The 23,805-nt window shown below is 42.7% G+C and overlaps 1 protein-coding gene across 3 annotated transcripts in view; it reads left to right on the plus strand.

Annotated features, from left to right (window-relative positions):
- The window catches only part of ARFGAP3 (ADP ribosylation factor GTPase activating protein 3), a 325,192-nt gene that overhangs the window by 15,406 nt on the left and 285,981 nt on the right, over positions 1–23,805 (plus strand). For all 3 annotated transcript variants that reach the window (XM_033953138.1, XM_033953136.1, XM_033953137.1), the window contains exon 2: positions 18,312–18,430. In XM_033953138.1, coding sequence (XP_033809029.1) covers positions 18,312–18,430 — 119 coding nt within the window. The remainder of the gene's footprint in view (positions 1–18,311; positions 18,431–23,805) is intronic.

A 23,805-nucleotide genomic window follows, 5' to 3' on the forward strand; every position in this document is an offset into this window, starting at 1 on the left:
GAAGATGCAGAGAGAAGACACACAGTGGATGAAAGGAATTGAATGAGAAGATGTGGAAAGCAGAAACCAGACAACAAAGGTAGAAAAAAAAAATTATATTTATTTATTTTTTGCTTTAGGATAAAATAGTATATTAGTTGTGTTGATAAAAATTTATAAACAAAGCCCTGCCATCTGAACATCTCTTTCTCTAGTTCAGCAGCAGAGCTTTGATTTATAAGAGAAGGAATAAGCTAAAATATTACAGTACTAAGGCTTATATGGATGCTGTGGGGACGGTGGATGGGGCGGTGAATGGGATGGCAGTGGCCGGTGACGGGGTGGTGAAAGAGATGGTGGTGGTGGTGACGGTGCGGTGAAAGAGATGATGGCGGTGACGGTAGACGGGGCGGTGAAAGAGATGGCGGTGACGGGGCGGTGAAGGGAACGGCGGTGACGGGGCGGTGCAAGAGGATGGTGGGCTGGGGACAGGGCGGTGTCAGGGACAGATTTTTCCCCCGTGTCATTCTCTAGCAGAGATCTCCCTGTGAGCTGTTTCAGCTTTGTCTGCAGTGTTTTCCAGTCAGCACATGTTTCTGTGAATACAGGCTGACAGCCTGAATCAGTGATTTGTTTTTTGTTTTTTTGTTTTTGGGGGGGGGGTCTTAAAAAGGGATTTTTGTGTGGTTTCAATGCATGTCCTCCCCTCCCCACCCCTAAAATCCTAAAATCACCATTTGAAGGTTCTTTAAGGTTCCCCGGGCTATTTTTAGTCAAAATTGGCACCCATAACTGACCATCTTGGATTTTTCCCAATTTGATTTTAAAGGTTTAAAAAAAAAAAAAAAAAAAAATAGTTGCCAGCTTTGTTTTTGGAAGAAAACCACATAGATATATCTCTACAGGGCAGGATGTGATAGATTCATGCCTCATTTGCGGTGGATGGCTGTCAGATGTGCAGACATATTCCACATGTGCTGCGGCTTGCGAAGGGGTGTGAGGTATGCCTGGTTTAGATGCCTTTAACCTCCACAGAGGGTATTCTAGCGCCTTTTGCCCTGACTCCTGGGAAAATGGCATCAGGGGGCCCTAGGGATGTGCGCAGGTGACACTATGACAAAACGCAAGTGCATCTTGGGAGATAAACCTTGTAAATCCAACAAACAGTCCACAACTGGTGCGCAGGAGGGAAGGAAATGCAAGAAAGGAACTCAAACTCAAGTGTATATATACGAATGCAAGGAGCCTAAGGAATTAAGATGGGTAAATTAGAAGCTATGGCACAAAGAGATAACGTGGACATCATCGGCATCACGGAAACATGGTGTGACTGAGGAAAACGTCTGGGACACTGTGCAAACCGGAATACAAACTATACTGCAGAGACAGACTGGCTCAAAAATGTAGGGGGCATTGCCATATACGTCAAAGATGGAATTGAATCTACTGGAGAGGAGCACGCCACAACATACGGATAAGTTAGAGTCTCTATGGGTCAAAAATTCGGGAACAAATGGACTGAAAACGAAGATTGGCATCTACTACTGACCCCAGGGCAGTCCGAATAAATTGATGGAGAAATGATGGACGAGATTAAATGCAACTGCAAGGCAGGCAACGCAGTTATCATGGGTGACTTCAACTATCCGGGGATAGACTGGAACCTAGGCACCTCTGGTTGCGTTAGGGAGACCAGTTCCTGGATGCTGTAGGCAATTGCTTCCTGCAACAACTTGTCGAGGAAATGCTAATTCTAGACTTAATTCTAAATGGACTGCAAGGACCGGCACAAGGTGTAGAAGTAGAAGGGATGCTAGGAAACAGCAAACACATGATCCGCTTTGACCTGAACGTAGAGGTGAAACATCGGTCCAGAACAATGGCCATGACACTGAACTTCTGAAAAGGGAATTACGAAGCGATGAGACTCATGGTGGGGAAGAAGATTATGAATAGGATAAGCAATATAAAAACACTAGAGCAAGCTTGGTCCCTTTTTAAGGACACAGTCACCGAGGCGCAAAATCTATATATACTGCGTATCAACAAGGAATCCAAGAGAAAAAGAACAAGGAACTGGCATAGCTCACTGTAGAGGTGAAGGAAGCGGATCAGAGACAAGAAAACTTTGAGGAATGGAAAAGGTCAAGAATGAACGAAAACTGGAATAAGCACAAACAGCATCAACGCAGATGCCATGAGACGGTAAAAGTGGCCAAAAGAGACTACGAGGAAAAATAGCCAAGGAGGCGAAAAACTTCAAGCTGTTTTTTCGATATATTAAGGGGCGTTAGATAAAAGGACCGCTTAATTGATCATCTTGACGGACAAGGTCTGATGAGGTCCAGCCAGCACAGTTTCAGCAAAGGCAGATCTTGTTTGATGAACTTGCATGCTCTTCTTCAAGGGAGTTAACAGGTAGATAGACAAGGGCGACCTGGTTGACATTAGTATATCTGGATTTTCAAAAGGCGTTCTATTCGGAACTTATTCGGAATTAACAAACTATTGAAAAGAAATGAATAATACTCTGGATATAAAAAATACGAAGAAGAAGAAAGGAAGAAAAAATAATATTTACTTGGATGAATAAAGATAATGGAATGACACATCTTTAAACTTTGATATATCTTAAAAATGAAACTAGGAAGTATGTTATATGAATGAGGTATGACTATATAATGAAGGAAGGAAGCTCTGGAACGGAAAAAAAAAAAAATCACATAGTACAAGTAGCACACATATGTGAAACATATGTTATATTTCCAAAGAAATGAAACATCTCATTATATAATATATAAGTTTAAAAGAAATATAAGGATCTAGAATATATTCATAAACTTATATATATTTAAAAATATTATAAAGAAATAGAATTAGAAAATATAAAGGTGATATATATGAATTTAAAAAAAAAAAAAATTTACAATATTTTTCATATTATTTGAATTAATAAGATATAATAATAGTTATAAAATATGAAAATGATACAGAAAATAATATTTGAAAAGATTAAATTTAACATTGGGAAAAAAAAAAAAAAGGCAAAATGTTTAAATATTATATGGATTGTTAATGTTATTTAGTAATATTTGATATATTTGTGACTTATATCTGAATCTTAACAGGAAATGGACTTTTGTGGAGTGTTTTGATACCTGACCTAAGATGCGTGTTGCCAAGCATACACAGTTAATATGGGGGGGAAGGGAGGGGAGGGAGGGAAGAGGGGAAGAAAGAGAATGGGGAAAATATATTATTACTAATGTGTGGATATCTGAAAATAATAATCATATGATTTCATGTCAAATTTTAATTACAAAAGTAAATGGATATTAAAATTTTTTCAATTAATGTCAATGGCTTAAATCATCCTATAAAAAGAAAAAAATTATTAGGTTTTCTTCCATAAGCAAAACGCAGATATTTATTTCCTACAAGAGACACACCTTTCGGACACTGAATCTAGGAAGCTAACAGAAGGATGGATATCAAAATGTTTTTATTCACCGGCAATAGGGAAGAAAGCAGGGGTAGCGATAATAATAAATAAGAAATGCAAAGCTGATTTTAAATTAATAAATTCTGACTCTTCAGGAAGATGGATACATATTAAAATGGATCTGGGAAATACAACCCTGGATATTATTTAATCTCTATGCTCCTAATTCGAACCAAATGGAGTTTTTTATTTAATCAAATTCAACAGATATTACTACCACTGGCTACTTCTAACTTAGTAGTAGCTGGAGATTTCAATGCTGTAATGGATCCAATTGTGGACAAGAAACCAAGTAAAATTCATAAATCTTTAGGACTAGATAATTTAATACAATCTTGTAATTTAATAGATATATGGCGTATCCTTCATTTTAATGATCGAGAATATTCTTTTTGTTCTCAGGTCCATAAATCTTTTTCAAGAATTGATTATATATTTGTAACTAATAACATAGCGCAGCGTGTATCAAAAGCAGTTATAGATCCAATTATAATTTCAGATCATGCTGGTGTGTGGATTAACCTTAAGAATTATAATATTGATCAATTTAATTCAATATGGAGATTTAATAATGATTTTATTAGCAGATTCGAAATTCTTAGAAGATCTTAAAGTAAAAATGCAAGAATTCTTTCAACTTAATTCTTCAGATGACATTAATAATAGAAATTTTATGGGATGCTTTTTAAAGCAACAATGAGAGGAAATATTATTTCTTATTCAGCTTTTATTAAAAAACAACTTAAAAAACAATATGAAGATATGGAAAAAACAAATTAAAATTATTAGAAAATAAATTAATTAAAAAAATGGAAAAACAATACATTACAAGAGTGTTAAAAGTAAAAGTTAAAATATAATGAGATTTCTTCTCAATATGTGAGAAATAGACATTTTCAATAAACAAGTACAATATTATGGCAATTCAAATAAAGGCGGGAAAAATTATTAGCAAATTTTCTTAAAGCAAAGAAATGAAAATCTAAGATTATTGCAATAAAAGATATACAAGGTAACACACATACCAGCACAAAAGATTATTATAACACAATTCTCTTGATTTTTATAAAGAATTATACACTTCTAATTCTTATAAAAAATAAAGAACAAGAAGGATAACATTCTTAAATTCCTTTCTTGGACCTAATATTCCGGATCATATAAAAGGAAGTTTAGAAGATCCTATATCTTTAAAAGAAATAGAAACAGCATTGAAGTTTCTTAGAGTTGGATCCGTTTCCAGGTGGAGATGGGTATACTGTTGAATTTTATAAATCATTTCAAAATATCATTTTACCACATCTGTTAAATTTATATCAATATCAAAATAAAGAATGAAAATATTTCAGGTACTATGCAGAATCGATAATTATAGTCTTAACCAAAACCCAAACAAAGATCCTACTACTGGTTTCAAATTACAGGCCTATTTCGTTAATTAAATGTGGATAATAAGTTAATGGCTAAAGTATTAGCACTTAGATTGGCAAAAGCTCTTCCTTTCATTATAGATGTACATCAAACAGGATTTATTGCTAAAAGACATTCATCAAATAATACTAGACTAGCATTCCACTCATTAAATTTAGCAAAAAATATAAATGATCCAGCTTTTCTAGTATCTTTAGATGCAGAAAAAAGCTTTTGATAGAGTGGAATGGAAATTTTATGTATCAAGCTTTACAATGGTTATGGTATAGGCTCCGGTTTTATAAAATGATCCAGACATTGTATAGCTCTCCTGGTGCAAGATTATATATTAATAATAATTTATCAACTAGATATTAATTTGCATAGGGGAGTTAGACAAGGATGCCCTTTGTCTCCATTACTTTTTGATATTGTCCTAGAACCTTTATTAATTGCAATAAATAAGACTAAGGAGATATAAGGGAAATCACGTTTTCCAACTGGGAATTTAAACTTTCTGCATATGCAGATGATATTTTATTATATTTAAGAGAACCGGATACTACTATTCCATGTATACTTAATTTATTAGAGAAATTCGGCTCACTTTTTCTGGATATAAAATTAATTGGAGCAATTAAATGTTCATTGTACGAAAGGACTATTTGACCCATATTCATTTATTTGGAAAGAAGATGGAAATAAAATACTTAGGAATTATGGATCTAAAAATACAATTGAAGACACAGTCAAAGAGAATGAAAACTTTTATTGAAAAAAAATAACAGAAATGTGTGAGCAATGGAATCCATTACATCTTTCTTGGTGGGGAAGAATTCAAACAATTAAAATGATGGTATTGCCTGTGGTTTGTTATCAAATGAGTATGATACCAATATTTTTTTCAGGGGTTATTTTATAAAAAACTTAACAATATTCTTACAAAATTATGTTTGGTTTGGGAAAAAGACCAAGAATCGCTTTAGTATCATTACAAAGACCAATTGTGGAAGGGGGGTAAATTTTCCAAATTTTTATAGGTATCATCAAGCCTATATTTTAAGACAGGGTAATGTATTGGATCCTCCCAGATCTCATGGAAAATGTACCTGATTGGCTGTATTTAGAATGGCAGCTCCTGTTCCCTTTATATCCAGAACATCTAATTACCATAACAATGCCTAGGAGATATAAAGATAACAGAATCTTTTTAGATACTTGGAAAACATTGAGATACATAAGTAACCTATCACCAGAACCAATAGCTAAATCTCTAAATCAATCAATATGGGTAAACTCCAGGATCAGAATTGCGGATTTAAAATCGTCTGGAAACAATGGATAAATGCAGGAATAAGAACATTGAATGATGTCATATCAGAAGGTTCCTTGCTTAGTTTTTCACAATTTGCAAATAAATTTGGACTAAATAAAACACCAATATTTTAAATGGATGCAATTGAAGCAAGCCATTACAGGTAGGGTTCCCTGAATGGAAAGATCTTAATACCCAATATAGTTTGCAAGTTTTTATGTTTCCAGGCGGATTTCTTGGGACACCAAGCCGCAAAATGGTATAAATAATATATGGATTTCTAATAAAAAAAAGAAAACTGGACTTAGGGATATTTGGAGCATTGAGATTGGACAGACAATTTCTGCATCTCAATGGCCAAGATTCTGGTCCTGGAGATTAAGATTAACAAAGTCAGCATCTATGAGTCAAACATGGATATTTTTATTACATAGAGTGTTATGGACCCCGACGCGCTTGCAAAAAATAGATAATACTAGATCTAATAGATGCTGGCATTGTAAAATAGAAGTAGGGACATTAGATCATTTAATATTTTTTTGTCCTTGCATAAAAGCCTTTTGGAATTTAATTTGGCCCAAATTAACATATTACTAGAAAATCATAATGGTCTCTCATATGATACCATATTATTTGGTACTGCAATGAGAACACAAAGTCCAATATCAGCAAACAATAACAAATTGCTTTTAATATTGACAGGAGTTTGCCATGCAGCAAATCACACAAAATTGGAAGGATTATACCAAGCTAAATTAATACATTCTGGTGGAACTCGGTGTGTCACATTTACAAAATGGAGAAAATATTGGCATTACAACAAGGAAATATAAAAAAATTTTAAGAAAATATGGGAATCCATTGAGACAAAATATTCTAAAGATCAGATATCTTAACACATTGATAATAATAATATAGGGTTAGGGAGGGAAATATAGAAATTAATAGAGGAAAAATGAAAAAAACAAATAACAGGGGAAAGGGATTCAATATATATGATATGATATTGTACATACAACTATAATTATTATAAACTAAATATTATGCTATTCATTTATTGTAAGAATGAAAAATTTTATAAATAAAAAATTAAAAAAAAAAAAAAAAAGGCGTTCTACAAGGTTCTGCATGAACAACTACTTTGGAAAATTGTGAGCCATGGAATCAAGGGGGAAATGCTTCACGTAGATTAAAAACTGCTTGGAGCATAGGAAACAGAGAGTGGGGGTAAATGGATAATTCTCAGACTGGAAGAGCGTCACCAGTAGGGTGCCACAGGGCTCAGTGCTTGGACCAGTGCTCTTCAACATCTTATAAATGATCTGGACAGTGGTACGATGAGTGAGGAGATTCAATTTGCGGACTATATGAAGTTATTCAGAGTAGTGAAGACACAGGGGGATTGTGAAGATCTGCAACGTGACATAATCAAGCTGGAGAAATGGGCCATCAACATGGCAAATGAGGTTCAACGTGGATAAGTGTAAAGTGATGGATGTCGGTAACAAAAATCTCATGCATGAATACAGGATGTCCAGGGCGGTACTTGGAGAGACCTCCCAGGAAAAGGACTTGGGAGTTCTGATCGACAAGTCGATGAAGCTGTCGGCATAATGCGCGGCAGCGAACAGAATGCTAGGAATGATAAAGAAGGGATCACGAATAGATCGGAGAAGGTTATCATGCCACTGTACCGGGCCATGGTGCGCCCTCACCTGGAGTACTGCATCCAGCACTGGTCGCGGTACATAAAGAAGGGCACGGTACTATTTGAAAGGGTCCAGAGAAGAGCGACTAAAAATGGTTAAGGGGCTGGAGGAGTTGCTGTACAGTGAAAGATTAGAGAAATTGGGCCTTTCTCCCTCAAACAGAGGAGATGGTAGGGGACAATGATTGAAACATTCAAGGTACTGAAGGGAATAGACTTAGTAGATAAGGACAGGTTTTCACCCTTTCCAAGGTAGGGAGAACGAGAGGGCACTCTCTAAAATTGAAAGGGGATAGATTCCGTACGAACGTAAGGAAGTTCTTCTTCACCCAGAGAGGGGAGAAAACTGAACACTCTATCGGAGTCTGTCATAGGGGAAAACACCCTCCTGGGATTCAATGACAAAGTTAGACAAGTTCCTGCTGAACCAGAATGTATGCAGGTAGGGCTAGTCTCGGGGCGCTGGTCTTTGACCAGAGGGTCACCGCGTTGAGCGGACTGCTGGGCATGATGGACCACTGGTCCTGACCTAGCAGCGGCAATTCCTTATGTCCTTATGCAGGGGTCGGCTCTTGCCATGGAGGGATGGTATTTCCCGGATTTTGTTAATATGCTTTAATAGGCATAATTTGTTAAAAAAAAAAAAAAGTCTCTTCTGTCTCCTTTCCATCGAGTTGTCCACGTCTTCTTGGACAATGCCACAGCGGTGGCTTATATTATCGGCAGGAGGGCATGTGGAGACTCAGTTTCTCTTCAGGTGGGCAAAGAGACACCTTGTGGCACTGTCAGAGGCGCAAGTGGCAGGAGTGGACAACGTTGAAGTGGATTTTCTCAGTCGTCAGATTCTAGATCCCGGATAGTGGTCTTTGTCTCAAAAAGAGCGTTCAATTGCCTAGTAGATCAGTGGGGGTGTCCCACATTCTATTTCATGGGGCGACTACGACCAACAAGACAGCAGATTGGTTCTTCAGTTGATGTGCGAGGCCAGCAGCGCCAGCCTGGATGATCTGGTTCATCCATGGCCACAGGGAGGTCTCCTATATATCTTCCTTTCATGGTCCATAGTAGGGCATCTGTTGATCCGGGTAGCGGCCTACGGAGGTCCGGATGATCCTTGTCACACCTGATTGGCCTGAGGCAGCTAATGATATGCTGACTTGGTCAGGTCCAGTGGGATCAGGGGCTCTGGCTACCTTGTCACCCTCGCCTCACGCAGTGTCCGCTTGTGCTGCCAGGATTTGAATTGCTTTGGTTTACAGCATGGCTATTGAATGCATTGCCTTAACTAGCCGGGGCTATTCTTCATCTAGTGGTTGCCATGTTGCTTCACAGCAAAAAAAAAAAAAAAAAAGAAATCCACAGTGGCTGCCTGTGCGATGGCTTGGAGAAGTTATCAGGCCTGGTACGTCCTGAGACGATGGACCCGTCTATTCTGTTGATTCCTCGTGTTATAGAGTTCTGCAGGATTGCCTGAAGAAGGGCCTAGCGGTAGCTTCTCTCAGGGTGTAGAATGCCAGGCTCTTGTGTATGGGCCTTCCTTCATCTGTAGGGCTACTTGGCAGCTTGTCTGGATGTAGCCCGCTTTGTTCAGGGCACTTTGAGGCTTGGTCTCCGTTGTGCCTTCCCTTTCTGTCTTGGAATCTTAACCTGGTTTTCCATTCTCTGGCTTGTCCGCCATATGAGCCCCTGGAGCCAGTGTCCCTTGTAGATCTTATGATCAAGACCATATTTCTGCTGGCCATTACTTCAGCCTATAGGGTCTCAGAACTTCAGGCTGTCTCCTGGCAGTATCTTTTTCTGCGTATTATGCAATTCCTGTGTGCTGCTGCTCCTTGTTTCTTCTTTTCTTCTGAATGTGGTTTACACTTTTCATGTGAATCAGAAAGTCCGGCTTCTTGCTTTTGCTTCCTCCGGCTTTGAGCAGGATTGGGTGCTGCGTCCTTGGACATGTGTTAGCTGTTGTGGTTCTTGGAGGTCACAAATTAGTTTCGCCTCTCTGAGCATCTGTTCATTTTGGCAGGTCCTGCCTGCAAGGGTAGACTAACTTTCTAAGGCCACCATTTCCAGGTGGATCCGTGGATCCATTTCTGTGGCTTATGTGACAGCCAGAAATAAGTCCCCCTCCCCCCTTCGCCGTGCCGTCGCATTCTACCAGCAGTGTTTCATCCTGTTTCTTTGACCGAGATATGCAAGGCTGCTACCTGGTCCCTCCTTGCATACATTCACCAAGTTTTACAGGATCGATGTGGTGGCCAAGCTGGATGCTGCTTTTGGTGCCTCTATTTTGGCAGCATGCTTATCGGTCCCACCCTGATTTTCTGGGACTGCTCTGTTATGTTCCACTGGTCCGGAATAAAGTGGGATTCTATAAGAAAGAAAGATTGGGTTTTTGCCTTTGCTAATCTTCTTTATACCAGGGCAAGCAGTCAGCATATCTCACTGATGGGTGACGGCACCGACGGAGCCCCGGTACGGATATTTTAGAGTGAATTGCACTCTAAGAACTTAGAAAGTTCTGGCTAGCCCGCACCGTGCATGCACGAGTTGCTTTCCCGCCCGACGTAGGCGTGCAGTCCCTCAGTTTTCTTAGTTTTCTGCGGAGCTAAGAAGTCACATTGCAACAGCTGTTGAATTTTTTCTTCGCTGCTTCCTGCTCGCGCGGTGTTTTTTTCTTGACTTTTTTGGTCTCTTTTTGGTTTATTTTATTTGACTGTTCTTTTATGAAAAAAACAAAAACAACTTGTATGTGTTCGTTTTTTCCGGTCGTGATCTGGCGGGGCCTGTTGCCATGATTCAAGCATCGACCTTCAATTTTGCTGCGGCTCTGTTTCCATTCATGTCCCGTCCACAATCAGGTTTCAAAAAGTGCCAACAGTGTGCTAGCCCTATATCCCTTATGAATTTGCATCGCTGGTGCCTCCAATGTTTGGGTCCAGACCACATGGCTGATTTCTGCACCCATTGTTCTTTTCAGAAGCGGACCCTCAAACACTGTAAGATTCAGCAGCGGTTATTGTTCGGCTCCGGTATGGAGGGTGATTCAACACTGGCTCTGACGTCGCGTCCACGCCGAAATCAGCGTTGCATCAGTCGACACCGGCAAGATTCCTTCCTTGGTGTCGCAGCTAGCAGGTAAGCCAGCTAAGAAGCCTTCCCCTACCCCTTCTGGCCCTCAGGTTGCTTCAGCAGTCCTGCAGACCTCGAGGTGCCCCAAGAAACGCTCGGCTCCTATTGAGGTGAGTGCCTCATCATCAGTCTCCTCATCTCCGGACCACAGAGCTGCACCAAAGGTACTGGTGAAAAAGCAAGCAGTACCAGTGCAGTCTCTGGATGACAAAATTGCAACCATACTGCAAGTCCAGTTAAGGGAGCAGCTACAACAATACTCAAGTCTTGCTGAGCACCAGCTCCCCCGGTCTGAGCCTTTGGTATCAGCATTGACCGGCAATTGACCCTTATGGCACCGGTTCCTCTGTCTCTTGGGGTGCCGACGGCCCGGCCTTTCAGTTCCAGTGCGGTCTAAGCCTATCTCCTCGGTATCGACCTTTGCAGAACTGGCCGTCTACAGTTATTCCGCCTCAGCAAAGGGTTGTTTCGGTGCCACCGGGACCCGGGGTTGATGTCGGAGCCAGTTCGACATCGTTCTTCTTCTCGTACCTCCCCTGTCGAGATGTTGGGGAAGAATCGGTGCGGAAGACCAGAAATATTGAGTCCTTGACTCTGGATTCTCGGGGTCGGTTACCACCGGTGCGGGACCCGGATCTCTGGGATGGATTCTGAAGAGCCTCTTGTGACAGATGATGAGGCTTCTTCTGATGAAGATCTTTCTTCTCAAGAGCCTGTTCCTAAACCAGAACAGACTTCTTTTTCAAAGTTTTTGAGGGAAATGTCAGAGAAGCTTTCTATCCCTCTAGAGTCTGATTCCAAGAAATCTAAAGCATTTTTAGATGCATTGGATTTTGATCAGCCTCCTAGGAGTTCCTCAAGCTCCCCCTTTATGACATTTTACAGGAGACTTTTTATAAAAATCTTGAAACCCCTTTGACAGTTCCTGGTGCTCCTTGTAAGCTTGACGCCCTTAATAGAGTGATTCCTATTCCAGGCTTTGACAAACCTCAGCTTACTCATTGAGTCACTCCTGGTGGAGTCCACTCTGAAGAAGTTGTGCTGGGGCCAGTGTTTATGCTTCTGTTTCTCCTGGCAGAGAGGGTAAGGCCATGGATCGCTTATGCAAGCGTTTATATCAAAATGCCATGCTTGCCAACCGATCTTGGTAATTATGCTTACCATTTTTCTTTTATCTCAAGCACTTGGTTCAGCAAGTGTCTGCCCTTCAGAAGTATCTTCCTGAGCGCAAGGTACCTCTTCTGCAATGGTATATTTCCAGTTTGTTTACAACTCTGGAAGTTTTTGGTACAATCAATTCTATGACACCCTTTGAGCTTACATCTCGAGCTACTGCCATGGCCTGTTGGCTATGAGGCGCTTAGCTTGGCTTTGGGTTTCTGAGCTGAATGTTAGCCAATGCTCCCTTGTTTGGGCGATGAATTTTTTGGGGAATCCTAGATACTACTAACCCAATAGTTATCGTCTCATGAAACCAGATGGGATACTTTGATTAAAACAAGAAAAAGCCTCCACCTTGTGACAAACCTACTGCAACCCCAAGGTTTATTACAGGAAAATATAGTAAATCATACGAACCCCGGTGCAGAAGGGCTGACCAGGTCATTGCCCAAGAGAGTAATTCAGCTGACTACCCGGTAAGCAGTGAGGGAAGATATGGAGACAGAACAAGAAAGCTTTACTTACCTAAGGTAGTGGCTAAGCAAAAGCAGAAATCTCTGCTCTCTCATTATCCAGTGCCTGGGAAGCAGAAGGCAGGAAAGCAGTTTTCTCTGAGAAAAACGTTACAAGCAGAGGGAAGGAAAGCCCTTCCCCCACCCAGTCAGAAGGGAGTTGTTTCTTCCCTCAGCTTAAACCGAGGCTCTGTAGAGAGCTAAGGGGGAGGAGATAAGCTGGAGAGGGCCGGAGAGAGAGGCAGTGCAGAGACAGAGAGCCCAGCATGAGGCTATCCTCCCAGGGAACAGCCAGAACAGTGGTTGAGTCTGATTGGGATATGAAAGAGGAGCAGTAGTGAGCTCTTCTGTGGAGCCCAGTGGTACTGAGCCTATGATAATTAGAGGGAAGTAATGCCTCGGTGGAATACCAGCCTGAGCCATTGGAGACAACATAAAAACCTGTGAGTCCAAAGGAAAGGAATTCTTCCTATCTTGTTGTTTCTCTGTACTTTCACTGGGGAATGAGTGCATGTTAATGACAAAGACTGTAATATTGAAAAGGGCAAAGTTTACTCTTAAATACCTGGCTGAGAGTAAAGCACAAGTGCCTGTACCAATGCTTGTATGAATCTTAGCTTAGCTTAACAAACGCTGGGCAGGAAGACAGCCTGAAGAACTATGGTGTCTTGTTACAAAACCTCTGTGCCTGTTCACAGCTGCAGTTTGGGGAAGGTAATTAAATCTGCCTATCTCTGCAGTCTTGGGGGAAAACGCTGAACTGAGGACTACTTCCGTTTTTGCTGGATAAACATAGGTCAGCCTTATTGAGTATGTTTCAGTTAGCTAGTTGCACTGGACCTTAGTAAAGCTGAAAGAACTTTTGCTCTGATAGCAGATTGCTTGCTCCAGTATACAACTCTGGTGAAGAGGACAATTGGGACTGTGTTTCATATTTGACAAAGTCCAGAGCAGAGTGATTTATAATTTTGTTTTGAGAAAGTTCTTTTTGTATTCCTTTGACTGTAAATGTCATGCCACCGAGAGTACCTGGAGGGTACAGATTGCTGGGAGCGGGGCTTTAATAAAGCTTATTATTGCACACCTGAGCCATTCTGACTGGTGGATTTCTCTAAGAGCCCGCACAGGGGGGCTGTGCTAAGAAGCAACCTCAGGTATCCCAGTTGAAAGGTTTCCCCTACTTCAAAGGGGGCTCACGCCAGTATTTAGGCATATGTCACTGCCTGGCTGCCTAAACCGCTCGCTAAAGCATAGGTGGTGACAACCTGCTCGTCCTTTCAGACCACAGTCTTATCAGAGACGTTTTTACTGCTCGACCTCTGCAGACCTCTCAGCCTCAACCTTGCATACAAGGCAACAGCAGCAGCAGCAACCATGCCAGCAGCAGCAGCAGAACAAGCCAGCTGCGCAACCCAAAGCTGCACAGCCTTTTGACATGTTTCTGCGGAGCGTAGCCAGTCCTCCTCATTTCTCAACCTTGCCCTCAGCCCATCGGGGATCATCTTCAGATATTCATCAATCTTTGGGAACTCATCACCTCAGATCTTTGGGTCCTCACCATCATTCATCAGGGTTACTCTTTCAATTTTCAGACTCTTCCACCAACAGTCCTCCAAAAGAGTCTGCTTTGAATCCTGCACAGTCCTTCCCTTCTTCTGCAGGAGGTACAATCCCTTCTTCTGCTGAATGCCATCGAGGCAGTTCCTCTCGATCAGCGGGGAGGGGGATTTTACTCCCGTTATTTCTTGGTTCTCAAGAAGACCGGAGGACTGAGACCCATCTTGGATCTCAGAGATCTCAACAAAATTTCTGGTAAAGGAGAAGTTCAGAATGTTGTCTCTTGCGCTTCTTTATCCTCTCCTCAATCAGGTGCTATGCTATCCTCAATATTGGCTATGCTCCCTAGATCTCAAGAAGCCTACACACATATAACCTATTCATCCGGCTATCCAGGAAATACCTCGGATTTCAAATCAATCATTGTCATTACCAATACAAGGTACTTCCCTTCGGCCTGGCATCTTCTCCCAGAGTATTCCCAAAGTGCCTGATTCTAGTTGCTGCATCTCTCCGTTCTCACGGCCTTCAAGTCTTTCCTTACCTGAATGACTGGTGATCAAGGCTCCTTCATCCCAGGAAGTGGTCCAAGCAACATCTCAGACCATTTCTTTCCTTCAGCTTCTGGGATTCGAGAATCAATTTCCCCAAAATCGCATCTCATTCCGACTCAGCGCCTTCAGTTCATTTGGCAATCCTGGACACCACTCTCATGAGAGCATTCCTCCCACAGGATCATCTTCAGACCCTCATCCGTCTATCCAACAAGTGCTTCCACTTCAGACCCATCTCTGCCAGACACATGATGGTTCTTCTGGGCCACATGGCATCCACAGTTCATGTCACGCCATTGGCAAGACTCCATCTGCGTACTCCTCAGTGGACTCTGGCTTCTCAGTGGTCTCAGGCGACGGATCGTCTTTCACAACACATATCTGTGACATCGTCTCTTCTGCAGTCGCTTCAATGGTGGTTGACCTCATCCAATCTTTCCAGAGGTCTTCTTTTTCATTTGCCTCCTCATCACAAAGTCATCACGACAGACACGTCTCCTTATGCATGAGGGGCATACATAGACGATGTGCAGACTCAGGGTCTCTGGACTGCCAGGGAACAAAAATTTCACATCAATTTCCTGGAACTCAGAGTGATGTTTATGCCCTCAAGGCATTTCAACATCTGCTCTGTCCTCAAATCCTCCTCCTTTGCATGGACAATCAAGTAGCAATGTATTATAGTCAACAAGCAAGGAGGCACGGGTTCTCTCCTGTTGTGTCAGGAGGCCCAAAAAAATATTAGACTTGGGTGACAGCTCGCAACCTCTTCTTGAAGGCTGTCTACATTCAAGGAGAGAAGAATTCACTTGCAGACAACATCAGCAGAATCCTTCAACCTCACGAATGGACTCCTTGACTCTGTACCTCTACAGTCCGTATTTGCTCAATGGGGCACTCCACAGGTTGACTTATTTGCAGCCCCTCACAATCACCAGTTTGCCCTAGTTTGGCTCCAGACTTTACTCTCCTTTCCGTCTGGCGGCGGATGCTTTTCTTCTGGATTGGACAGGTCGGTTTCTATATGCCTTCCCTTCACTTCCTCTCATGTTGAGAACTCTGTTCAAGCTCAAGAGAGAAGCAGGCCACCATAATTCTCATTGCTCCATGATGGCCCAGACAACATTGGTTCTCCCTTCAACTTCCACTCAGTTCCAGGAACCCATACTTCTGCCAATTATTTCCTACTCTGCTTTACTCAGAATCAGGAAATCACTTCTACATCCCAACCTGCAGTCTCTACACCTGACAGCTTGGTTTCTCTCGGGCTGAGTTCCTCTCAATTTATCCTCTCTCCAGCCTGTCTGTCAAATTAATGATGCCTCCAGGAAACCAGCCACACAGCAATGTTACCAACAGAAGTGGACTCGGATTTTCTTCCTGGTGTTTTCATTCATTATCATGATCCAACTTCCTTGGCAGTGGCTTTGGTGTTGGATTATCTCCTGTCTTTGTCTGTCTCTGGTCTTAAATCTACATCTATTAGAGTTCATCTCAGTGCTTTTTATTGCTTATCATGAACCAGTACAGGGAAAACCTCTTACTGCTTCATCCTTTGGTATCCAGATTCATGAAGGGGCCTTTTCAATGTGAAACCACCTCTCAAGCCTCCACCTGTAGTCTGGGACCTTAATGTGGTTCTTTTCAGTTTGATGAAGCCACCATTTGAACCAATGGCCACAGCTCATCTCAAGTTTCTTACCTGGAAAGTGGTCTTTCTTATTGCTCTCACCTCTGCCAGGAGGATCAGTGAGTTACAAGCACTAGTAGCAGATCCACCTTTCACAGTTTTCCATCATGATAAGGTGGTTCTGCGCACACATCCAAATGTTTCTGCCAAAAGTTGTCTCTGACTTTCATCTCAATCAGTTGATTGTCCTTACCAGTTTTTTTTCCCTAAGCCTCATTTTCATCCTGGAGAAGCAGCCTTGCATACTTTGGACTGTAAACGAGCTTTGGCTCACTACCTTGAATCGCACAAAGCCTCACAGAACTTCTCCCCAACTCTTCATCTCATTTGATCCAAACAAGTTGGGGCATCCTGTTTCCAAGAGAACAATTTTCCAACTGGCTTGCCGCCTGCATCTCGTTCTGCTATGCTCAGACCAGACTGGCACTGGAGAGCCGTGTCACAGCCTATAAAGTTAGCTTCTGTGGCTTTCCTCAGATCTACTCCTATTGAGGAAATCTGTAATGCTGCCACCTGTTCCTCAGTTCATACCTTCACTTATCACTACTGTCTGGAGTCTTTCTCCAGGCGGGATGGGCACTTTGGCCCAGTCTGTATATACAAAATTTATTTTCCTAATGGCCAACTTTCCCACCATCCCATTCTGTTAGCTTGGAGGTCACCCATCAGTGAGAATATGCTGCCTGATTGTCCTGGGATAAAGCACAGTTACTTACCATTATAGGTCTTATCTAGGGACAGCAGGCAGATATTCTCACAACCTACCCACCTCCCCGGGTTGGCTTTTTTAGCTGGCTTATCTTAACTGAGGGACTGCGCGCCTACATCGGGCATGAAGGCACTCGCGCATGTGTGGTGCGGGCTAGCAAGAACTTTCTAAGTTCTTAGAGTGCAATTCACTCTAAAGTGTCCGTACCGGGGGCTCTGTCAGTGCCGTCACCCATCAGTGAGAATATCTACCTGCTATCCTGGATAACACCTGTTACCGTAAGTAACTGTGCTTTCTTGTAAATCCACACTTTATTCCGGGGAACCCACCTTATGCCTTGCTGATTCTCCAATTGTGTGCCTTTCCAAGTACTGGTAAGCTTGATTTTTGTTTTCTGACCAGCCTTTATAAGAGTGCTTTGTCTCCTAATAGCGCTGTTCTGTTGTTCAGGTTTCTAATGTTTCATGACCTGTTCTCTTTGTTTTTCATTGTTGCTGTTTTGTGTTTGTTGATATGAGTAGAATAGACTTACTTGCCAGGGAGTTTCCCTGTTCCTCCCTCTCATCCTCTACAGATGTTCTTGGCTGCTTTAAGACTAACTGATGTTTACAGGGACAGTGATGAGGTAAGAGGGGAAGGGTAGACTGAAATAACCTACTGGTCCCAGAATAAAGTATAGAATAAAAAGTATGGATTAAAGTATGGATTTACAAGAAGAAAGATCAGCAAAGGTAAGAACCTAATCTTTTGTTGTCTTAACACAGTAGAATAATCAAATATACATTCTTTTGCTCTTCCTTTTTGGCATTGGTTTTTTAAACCTTTTTTGAGAGGGCCTTGAGTGGTAGCAGCCAGAGTAGGAGTTTCCACACAAGTAAATTTTCTACAGCAGTGAAAAAAAATCACATTGCCACAGTGACATCTTTCTTGTGTGGCAGAGCAGAGAAATCCACTGCATGTAGGTAATTTAGTTTTGCTGTATACAGTATTTTGAAACCCATAAGCTGTGTACGAGCTGAACTGAATGTCACTCTTAGCCTTTTTAACACTTGTGATTAAAATACATTTTGTATTTGTATATTTTCCAGATATGTTTTGACTGTGGAGCTAAAAACCCAAGTTGGGCAAGCATAACGTATGGTGTGTTTCTATGCATTGATTGTTCAGGGACACACAGATCACTTGGTGTGCATCTCACTTTCATTAGGTAAGTTCTTCAGTACCATAGCATCCAGAATTGAAAATTTAGGTTTAATATGAGTTATGACTGGCATGTAAAGTCTTTTTTTCCCCCTAATTGTACTAAATTTTTAAATTGGATTTTTGTTTTGAAAGATGTGCAACAAGCCAGCTTGATAGCTCTGTGGCACATCTGAAAGACCTGAATTTAATTGCAGAGCAGGTGTACTGACAAGGATGTCTCAGATCTTGGGAAAAGGAGGAGTCCTAGGGCTAAATTCACAAAACATAATCATTAAGACTCACTGTTGGCCGATTTTTTTTTTTTTTTTTTGGCTGACTCTGGAATAGCAATTGAAGTACCAATAAACCTCCATGCAAATTATTTGCATGGAGGTTTGTGGTAATTCCTGTCCGGTCAGTCGCTCTGAGAGTGACTGACATTGTCTAGAGCTGGTATGGGGCAGCCCTAACAGCTGAGCGGCAGGGGAAGCCCCTCAGCTGTTGGGGCTCTTTTCTTTTTTATTTAAATGGTACAGATGTGATGTGTATGTGTGTTACACATGCACAATATCTGCCCCATTAAAAAAAAAATGCCATGCGCGCCCTCTCAGCCAATGACGGCTGTCCCTTAAAGACCCCCGTGAACTGGCAACAGGAGACACCCCCTCCCATGGCAGTGAAAATGGCAGGAGGGATGCCCATTCTCTCCTGCCAATGGACACCCCCACGCTAGGTGCCCCCATCCTCTTTGCCCCCCCCCCAAAAAAAAAAGGCAGGAGCGATGCCCACTCCCTCTTGCCACCTGATGCTCCCCCCCGAACTAACCCCCCTTTACCTTTGTGAGAAGTTGAGAGCAGGAGGGGATGCTTGGTCCCTACTGCTCTGAGGCCCACCATTCCAAAATGGTGCATCATGTGAGGGAGAAGCCTAAGGCCTGATTGGCTCAGATGCCTAACCCCCATCCATTGGGGGGGGGGGCCCTTAGGTGTCTAAACCAATCAGGGTCTTTGGCCCCTCCCTGTGTATCACATGATGCACCAGGGAGGGGAAGGGCCACCATTTTGGACTGGTGGGTCTCAGAGCAGTAGGGACCAAGCATTACTCTTGCTCTCAACTTCTTACAAAGGAATGGTAGGGAAGGTATGAGGGAGCATCCGGTGGCAGGAGGGAGTGGGCATCCTTCCTGCCCTTTTTTTTTTGTGGGGAGAGAGGTTGCTTGGTTGCCTAGCATGGGGGAGGCTTCCGTTGTCAGGAGGGAGTGGGCAACCCTCCTGCCATTTTTCATATGTGCGGGGGGTCTCCGTTGGTAGGAGAATGTGGGCATCCTTTCAGCCATTTTTACTGTTGTGGTGGGGGGGGGGGGGGGGAAGTTTGCCTGGCAGGATGTTAAACAGTGTTCTCCCCAGAATGTTTTTTCAGCCGGGTGGCATGGAAAAGTAGCCGGGTGGGGCGGGATGGGGAAATTTGGTGGTTAGAATAGGGTCATTAAATCCAGTGGCATACCTAGTATATATGACAGCCAGTGCTAATCATTTTTAACAACCCTCTCCTTTATATAAAAAAAGTTATTTTTAGTAATAATCCATGAGTCACACAACAAGGGTGCACCTAGGACAAGGCAGCATCTTAAACACTGCAATGAGCACTAGAACACCAACACATGCACTGTAAAACTAAACAAACCAGATCCTGCACAATCAATTGATCCTGTTCAGTCGATGCTAACAGAAAACCATGTCCTTTTCATACACACAGAACACAGATACACCCTCGCCCAATATGGAATAATCACAAACTAAAAATAGAAATATATAGATAAAAAGTTAAACTGAACCGCCAAGAAACCAGACTGCATACAATGCAACACCACAGAAACAGTGACACTTGTCCCCTAATACTGTGCAAAATATAAAGACAGTAGATGTAAATTTGAAAAAATTGATACATAACAATCGCCACTTTATAAATTAACAAATAGAAATAAAACAAATAACAAGAAATAAGAAAATACCATTTTTTTGACTAATCCATTTTTTCAATTAGCTTTCAGAGGCCAAATCTTTCTTCGAGACAGTACAGTGCAGTGCTGTTATGGTATCCTGTCCTGACCTGAGGAAAGGAGTTTAGTCCCAAAAGAATTGCCTTATTTCCATTTCCTATTTATAAACTTTTATCAATACAGTTACAATACTACTTGATTCTACATAAAGCAACAAAAACATTTCTTTCTACCTTTTGTCGTTTCTGCTTTAATCATCTTCTCTTCGCTCTCTTCTTTCTAATACAACATTTGTCCTCTCTCCCTTCCATGCAGTATCTGCCCTCTCTATTTGCCCCTTCCACCCAGCCTCTGCCCTCTCTCTCTCTCTGCCCCTTCCATCCACTTCCACCCTCTCTTTCCATACAGCATCTTCCCTCTTTTCATGTCCCTTCAATAAACTGTATATCCTGTGCCCTTTCTCTCCTTTATACATGATTCATTTCAGCTTCACCCCCTTTCTATTTTTCTGTCTCCCCTATGCTCTGGCATCTCTCTCTTCTCCTTTCCTTCCTTCCTTCCTTCCCACTCCATACCATGGTCTGGCATCTTTCTCCTCTCCTTCCATTTCCCCCTCCATTATCTGACATCTCCTCTCCTTCCTTTCTCTCCCTTCCTCCATCTTTCTTTTCCCCTTGTCTGGCATCTGTCTCCTCCCTCCCCTAATGCCCTGACATCTCTCCCTCTCCTTCCATGGTCTGGTATCTCCTTTCCTTTCCTTCTCCCATGCTCTGGCTTCTCTCTCCTCTCCTTCCCTCTCCCCCTCCTTTATCTGGCATCTCCTCTCCTTCCTTTCTCTCCCACCCTCCTTCTTTCCTTTCCCATGAGTCTGGCATGTGTCTCCTTCCCCCCCCTCCATGGTCTGGTATCTCCTTTCCTTTTTTCCTTTCCCTCCCTCCCATGTCTTGGCATCTCTCTTTCCTCTCCTACCCTTCCTGGTCTTCCTTCTCCCTCTTTCCCTCTCTCTCTCCTCAGGGGACACCAATGAAACATTAAAAACAACAAATGTAAATATACTGATGTAAAACAAAGAATGCCAATTAAAACAAGGATTGAATTAAAACAAAAATGAATATAAATCTCAAATACATAAAACAAACAGAATAAAGATATGTATAAATACCAAATAGCACAATCAGAAAGACAGGATACATCATGGATACATATGTAAAAAGATGTCAGAAAAGCATAAAGTACAGAAGGGGTAGGAGAGCTAGAAAAAAGTAACCTGAGTGCAACCAGGAGAAGAAGTGCAATGTCTTCAAAAACCAAAAGGAAACACAGATATAGGAGCCCAGAACACAAGTAGCATAATACAGCATATACAAATATCAATAATAATAAAACCCATAGTGCACATGCGCACTTCAAATTTTGTGGGAAAGGGGAGTGGAGAAATGCTGCTGTTGCAAAGGGGGAGGTAAAAGGAAGGACAGGGGGAGCAGGGAAGGGCTACTGCTGGACACGGGGGAGCAGAAAGCAGAGAAAGAAAAAAAGAAAGAATGGCCTCAGCACCCCATTGTGACACTGGACTGCAACCTTACCCTGAAGCACACACCTACTTACTGGTCAGAAAAGGCTTCTCCGCATTATGGAAACTAAGAACCATCAGAAAGTACTTCGATGCAATCTCATTCCTCTTACTGGTGCAATCCTCCATTCTAAGCTTACTCGACTACTGTAACATCATTTATCTGGGGTCTTTTAAAAAAACCATTCAAAGACTCCGAATCATCCAAAATTCGGCAATCCAATTGATCTTTGGGCTAAAAAAATGGGAACACATAACTCCCTACTACCAACAACTCCACTGGCTCCTCCTGGAAGCAAGAGTGCTGTTCAAGTTTGCCTGTCTCTGTTTCAAATCCATTCTTGGTTCGGCCCCCATGTACTTGGTTCCCCATTTTATCTTAGATTGTTCATCCAGACCCACACGCAGAGTTCATCTGTTTAACCATCCAACACTAAAGGCCTGCCATTACAAAAGATACCTGAACAGAACACTTGCCTTCCAAGCAGGTCAACTGAATGATTGGCTGGGTAATATTATCTCTCACTTCTCATCCTACCTAAATTTCCTACTTTGGTATTACGAGCTAGCTTTTGAAAGTCATGGCTGACGTGTAAGGGTTATGCGAAGCAGGTTATTTTTCTCTTCTCCAGGCGATACAGACGTCTTCACCTGTGGCTTATGCTACCATTTGGAGGCTTTTCCTTTCTTGGGTACTTCTCAACATTGGTACCCTTCCTGACTTCTATGTTTTATATTCTTTCTTTTTTGGCACAAGCATATTGCCAAGGGCGTAGCGTTCAATTCCCTTCAACTTCAAATGGCAATCTTAGCTTGTTAAAAGGGCTAGGTATCTCGCTCTTCGCTTACTTCTCAGCTTCATGTAGTTCAGTTCCAAAAAAAGTACAGTATATTCGTACACCTCTTAAGAAGCCCTGTCCGGAGTAAAATCTTAAGGTACTTCGCAGTTTACAGAAGGCTCCGTTTCAACCTTGTCTTTTGAGACTCTAAAAGGCTGTGACGTTTAACACGGTGTTTCTTGTGGCCATGGCTTCAGCTCGGCGGTTTTCTGAGTTGCAGGCTTTATACGGCGGGGATTCTTATTTCTGATTTACAAATTCTGGGGTGTCAGTTCGGACTAGAGAGCTGCACGGGAACGGGGATGACGGGGTTCCCCCTTTGGGTCACGGAGATCCCGTGGGGACGCCCCCTAGGGTCGCGGGGATCCCGTGGGGACGCCCCCTAGGGTCGCGGGGATCCCGTGGGGACGCCTCCGAGGGTCGCGGGGTTCCTGCGGGGTTGGATCGCAGTGCACTCGAGTCGCGAGGGTAGTCTCCTCCTCCTTACCTGCCCTGTCGCAGCACACAGCCGAACGGAAGTCTTCCCGATGTCAGCGCTGACGTCGGAGGGAGGGCTTAAGCAAAGCCCTCCCTTCCTCCGATGTCAGCGCTGACATCAGGAAGACTTCTGGTCGGCTGTGTGCGGCAGGGCAGGTAGGAAGAAGGCAATGGCGTACGAAAGAGGGGGGAGGGGGCGGTCCGCCCCGGAGAATGTGCACAGCCGGTCAGGTCCCCCGATCGACCGACAACAGGCCCGGCCGACAAATCTCCCTGCCCTGTAGCTGCAAATCTAAATTACCTCTTACAGCAGCTTCACTACGCCAGCTGCTGTAAGAAGATAATTTAGATTCGCGGCTACAGGACAGGGAGATTTGTCTGACCGGGCCTGTTCTGTTGTCGGTCGGGTGCGAAAGCGCCACAAAGGGAGGGAGGAAAGGTGGAGTGGAGAAGAAAAGACGCTTAAGGGGGGAGAAGGCCGCTGAAAGTACTGGGGAAGACAAAGGGGTGGAGAA

This window comes from Geotrypetes seraphini, chromosome 7 (genome assembly GCF_902459505.1).
Source record: "Geotrypetes seraphini chromosome 7, aGeoSer1.1, whole genome shotgun sequence".
NCBI classification, from domain to species: domain Eukaryota; kingdom Metazoa; phylum Chordata; class Amphibia; order Gymnophiona; family Dermophiidae; genus Geotrypetes; species Geotrypetes seraphini.